This window comes from Myotis lucifugus, unplaced genomic scaffold, assembly GCF_000147115.1.
Source record: "Myotis lucifugus unplaced genomic scaffold, Myoluc2.0 scaffold_44, whole genome shotgun sequence".
Lineage (NCBI taxonomy): Eukaryota > Metazoa > Chordata > Mammalia > Chiroptera > Vespertilionidae > Myotis > Myotis lucifugus.
Genome location: NW_005871092.1, coordinates 2,993,096 through 2,998,538, shown reverse-complemented (window position 1 = coordinate 2,998,538; position 5,443 = coordinate 2,993,096). Strand labels below are relative to the sequence as shown.

Sequence of the window (5,443 nt, the reverse complement as noted above, 5' to 3'; positions counted from 1 at the left end):
CACCCCCAGACTCGCGATAGCAACGTCAAGTAAGGATGATGAAGACCTAGCAGATACAGAATACATGAAAGTTCGTTCTAGCCACTTTCCTGCCCCCCGGCCGATTTCCTCGAGTTCCTGGGCTCTTCCAGGAGCCGGCCGCCGGGCTGCCCGGAGACGGGAGACGGAGACGGAGTCCCGCGCCTCGCGCTCCTGCCAAGCGCCGGGGACGGAGCGCGCCCGGGCGTCCGCGCACATCACCGGCGCGAAGTGCTCGCGGCTTGGCACCTTCCGGCGTCTGGCGCCCGGCCAGCGCCGCCCCGGTTGAGGGGCCCCGACCCTGGGAGTGCAAAGCCCGGACCCTCCCCCAGGTCGATGGGACTTGGACCCCAGGTCTTAGACGACCAGGCCCGACGGCTCTCCAGACTGTCAGCTCCAGCTGCTGGCTTCAGGGGTCCCCAGAAGCCGCCGGTGGGGCCGCTGTGGTGGGTCGTCATCTTTTCTCCTCTCTTCTCTAAAAGGCCCGCCGCAATCCCGCGAGCGCAAAGACAAAAGCAAGCATGCTTTGTATTCTTGTTACTTCTTGGCGAAATCTCAGGGGAAATGTGAAGAATGAAAAAGAGAGAGTACTCAGACTCCGCGCCTCCGCCATCCCCGCCTCTGAAGCTCTGTTGGTTGCCCGGGAGCCTGTGCGCGCCGGTTCACCTGTACACCCCGGTTCACAGCCGTGGACAAGGGCATCCTGCCCTGAGACACCCAGGCAAGGGGCAGCTTAATGTCCTGGCGCGCGGATGGGGGGCTGAGGAGCACCTGGTGCTGAAGAAGCATCTAAGATCACGGAAGTCACCCAGGAAATCCTTCAGGATCCTTCGGGCTAAAGGGCTTTCTAAATTCTGACACCTGCAGCCTGGGGAAGCAAGGAAATGTGTCCCTTGCGTGCTTAGGAGCTGGAGCCCACGCCAGGATGCCCCCCGGCCTGGAAAGAAGTTTGCTGAGGGTCTCAAACCCACCCGTCCTCCTCCCAGAGCCACGTAGAGGAAAGTTCTGGAAATGGGTTCTCTAGGACCTGGTAACTAATTGAATTCCCTTAAAGATGCTTTCTTCTCTTTCTAGACTGAGTTCCTGGCAACTTCCCCGACAGCGTCAGGAAACTAAGCCTCCCTTGATTTGTGTTATCCTACCTAGATTCCTCTCTCTCTCTCTCTCTCTCTCTCTCTCTCTCTCTCTCTCTCTCTCTCTCTCCCTCCCTCCCTCCTTCCCTCCCTCTCTCCTTCCCTTCCTCCCTCCCTCCCTGCCACAGATAAAATGATGCATCAATTCCTTGTATTCATGTTGTCACAATTCGCAAAATTGCACCTCACCAAAAACCCAGGTGAAGAGATATTGATGGTTGTCCCCATTTTACAAATGGGGAGGCATCAGGGTGATTTCCCCATCACACGCCGCTAGGAAGAGGCTGCCACTAAATTCCTGGCTGTAGTTTCCATAAAAGCCCACCTTCCACCACCAGAATCCTCTTGGTTGATGGAAATTACCTGAAATTACCATTGCAATTCTCCCAGATACTAAAACTAAAACCTTCTGTCAGCTTGCATTAAAATCTCCTTCTGAGAATCTCCCAGAATCTTCGTGAAAGGGCTTTGTATTCAGGAAGACAGTTTTTACCTGTGGAGTGACAACCTCTGTGAGTACCAGTTACTGGATAGGTAAACTGAGAGGGATGAGACCCTGGTTTACACAGTTACTGTTGGGATTAGAGATAATGTATCTTGCATATTTGGTGCAGGAGGTATTCAATCTGACAATCAGTGCAAACATGATTCCTTATATTCCAACCTTGTAGCCAAATAGAACAACAGATCTCAAACTTCAGGAAGCTGAGTGCCTGGAGGTCACAATGTTGATACAATTAAATCCATTCCCATGACATTTTTACTGGCAAAAAGATAAACAAACAAACAAAAAGAGCTCATATTATATGAGTGTGGCTCTCTAGATCTCAAAAACAAGGTATTAGCATATGTGACAAAATAATAACAGTGGGTAAATCTAGGTATTCACTGGGCTTTTCTTGTATCCTTGCTATAAATTTAAAATTTTCAAAGTAAAAAAAGTGGAAAAATGAATAACTCACAAGGTGTTTTTCAGAAATCCCATTTCCATGATTATAGCTTAATCTTTGCAATTTATGTTATGTCATAACTCACATTTGAATTGAAGCAGATGCAAAGGGAGAGGGAAACAGTGTAGCAAAAACATCAGCTAGTTCCCTCCCTACCTCACATCCCCCCAAATGGAAATATTGAACAAGCACTGCCTTTTTGCAAGTCAAACATTGAGTGTATTAAACAGTTCCAATAAGAGATGTTTTTAACTTATGTTTCCTCACTTCTTTCCAGGAAGTATGAAAAGATCCCTAGCTGGAGTTGCAACCATTTAAGAAACTGTCTTGCTTTTGTCCGGCCCCGGGGCCTCACCACCCCCATCACCCCAGGTGCCTTCACAGTTATGGAAGTGAGAGAAATGCTGTGTGAGTCATCCGACTTGACAAATAGGGAGCGTGACTAGCAGGTGAGGGCTGGTGACATCTCTCTTTGTCCCACTCTGCAGAAGTATCCGTCCCTTCTGACCTACCAGTGAACGACGGTTAGGCAGTGAGGCTTTGCAGCCTATGAATGTAATTGAACATTTAATAGAAGTCAGCTTCTGAGTGCCTGCATAGATGATGACTCACTTCACGCTCACAATAACCCCGTGAGGTGGCTACTGTTATCCATATGCTAGAATCGAGGAAACTGAGGCTCAGAGAGCTGTTAGAACTTGCCCCGGGTCACCTGGCTTTTAAGGGACAGAAGCAAGACCTCAACCAGATCCAGCCACTGCCTTAGCGACAGACATGGAACTGATCCCATCTGCCTTCTTTTGCTGGGGCGCTGGCCACCTGTATCTCCCAGTGGCTGTAAAATGTCATCTTCATTGTCACTCAAGTCTGCAGCTCATTTCTATCCAGATCAGTACATTTATAGGAAGGATCGAAATTGATATCTTACAAACAAGAAAATTCGAAAGGAATTCAGCAGCCTGGCCAGAGGTGCTGGGAAGGAGTGGGGAACTGGACCCAGGATTCTGTCACTACTAGAGTCACTCTCAAACCTCTAACTCTCAGGGGCTCTGGCACCCTGGTCAGTTTGGTAATATTAATAAATGTTAACTGGATCCTAGGCACTGGTTTTAGGCATTTTCTCATGCCTTATTTCATTTAATATCACCATTTTGCAGACAGAGAAGCCTGGAACCTGTCCAAAGTCATGGGGATAATGAACTGGAGCCCAGGTTTAGACCCTGGCCTCACTCCCTGCAATCCCCTGCCCTGTTCGAAGGGAAACTAGCCCACCTTGCAGGGTAGTTGTGAGCACTTATCTCTGCCATTGAACATACTTACTATGCACTGGTTTTGCACATATGTATGTTATTACTGTTATTCTTTTAAACAGTAAATTATAAAGTTTGATAATACCCAGAGCTGGCGAAACTGGGACACAGACACTCTCATGCACTGTGAGCGAACCTGTCGGGTGCTGCAACCTCCTGGGAAGTGAGTCGGCACTGTCTATAAAATGGCAACAAATGAAACTGACTCAGCAGTCACCCTTCTGAATGTATCCTGTGGGTTAATTGGCAGCAAAAACTAGAAACAACTGATTACATAAAAAAGGGCCCCAACACCCAGGGAATGCAATGTAGCTCTTACAAAGAAGGAGGTATTTCTACACACACTACTAGAGATAGACTTCCAGGATGTAGTCTTAAGGAGAAATGCAAGTTTGTCAACAGGATTGCAGTACGATGAAATCAAACAGCATAAAACATTTCTGGAACATTATACAAGTAATTCATTATTAACATGAATTACCTCTGGAAATTAGGATGGAGCAAGAACCTTTTAGTTTTATGACCTTTTTTAAAAAATTTTTTTATTTATTTCAGAGAGGAAGGGAGAGGGAGAGAGAGAGAGAAATATCAACGATGAGAGAGAATCACTGATCAGCTGCCTCCTGCTCACCCCACACTGGGGATTGAACCTACAACCAGGTATGTGCCCTGACCCAGGAATCGAACCGTGACCTTCTGGTTCATAGATGACACTCAACCACTGAACCATGCCAGCCGGGCCCTTTTATGACTTTTTATATTATTTGCGTACATAACATTCCTTATTTCACCCTCACAGCCACCTCTTTTAGGTGATTATTTTATGCCCATTTTACAGGTCAGAAAACTAGGGCTCCAAGAAGTTCAGCCACTTGGCCGGAGTTCAACGACTGAGTGGAGGAGTTGCAGATGTTACCCCAGTCCTGATTACAATTATGGTGGATGGAGGTTTCAAACTACTGGGCATGGTGCTCCTCGATGCCATGGGGCTCTGGAGACCAGAAGCGTCCCTGCTAACTCCTGGTTCCTTTGACTACTGCACAGGATTTTACATGCACTCCCTGGAACCCCTGTAGCTGTTTTAAAACCATCATAAAATAAGGGCCTGTATCGGCTTCACAAAGGATTGCCTCCCTGAAAACCCAGGAGAGAGAGTGGCCACAGGATGCTGTTTAAAAATAATGTGGTTACTCATGGAACTGGATGCACATTTGAATTTGAAGGAGACAGTCAGGGAACTTTAGCTGAGGAAAACTGAGGACATGACCCATGAGGTTCTTTTCTGCCTAACAACTCGTCCCTCATTGGCTGCAGGGACAGGCGAAGCCTCCGTCTCCCGGGTTGTGGACTTATCAGCCAGGCCCTCTGTCCTCTCGGGAGCCGCACAGGGATTGCATTAGAATCAGAGTAGCAGTGGACTGGGAGCCAGAGAATCTGGGTCCTGGATCACTAGGTGTTTCCAATAGCCCTGAAGAGAAAAGTGGTTATCCCAAACCAGGAGTGACATCAGCATCTTTGCCTGCCCTCAAAGCATCACTGCCCCAAGCCCAGGTGGCCTGTGTGCTGTCCTTCCGCCACGAGTTCTGTGCCTGGTGACAAACCAACAGCTGTGGGTTGAGTTCAGAATCCCAGGGGCTCAGAGCAGGGGAGGGCAGGGTTTCCTGCTGCGGCTTCATGGAAAAGAAGAGTTTTGAGCTGTGCTTTGAAGGATCCAGAGAATGGCTTTATCTCCTTTGCTATTGCTAAGAGACAGCAAAGCAGCGGGGTAAGACAGGGGGGTTTATACAACAAGGTGCAGCGGAACTTTTCTGGAGGGGAGAATGGGAAGTCGTGGAGATATGAAATGAATGTGGGAGAAACATTAGCTAGTGGCTAATGGCATGATTTAAGTTCCAAGGGGCTCGGCACCCCCGTGGAGACCCAGCGTCTACACCGCATGCCTAATCCCTGGGGAATGTCACCGTCATTCAGAGGCCGATAGTGTGACTCCGAGCCCCAGCCAAGTGAAATAGCACTTCTCAGAGGCAGAGGA

General features: G+C 48.5%; 1 protein-coding gene across 1 annotated transcript in view; it reads right to left on the bottom strand.

The window, feature by feature from the left end:
- RBM20 (RNA binding motif protein 20) overlaps positions 1 to 476 on the bottom strand; it is a 177,798-nt gene extending 177,322 nt beyond the window's left edge. The window contains 1 exon segment of the mRNA XM_023753341.1: positions 341 to 476. Within this exon segment, the coding sequence (XP_023609109.1) occupies positions 341 to 476 (136 nt within the window).
- Positions 477 to 5,443: the final 4,967 nt, after the last annotated feature.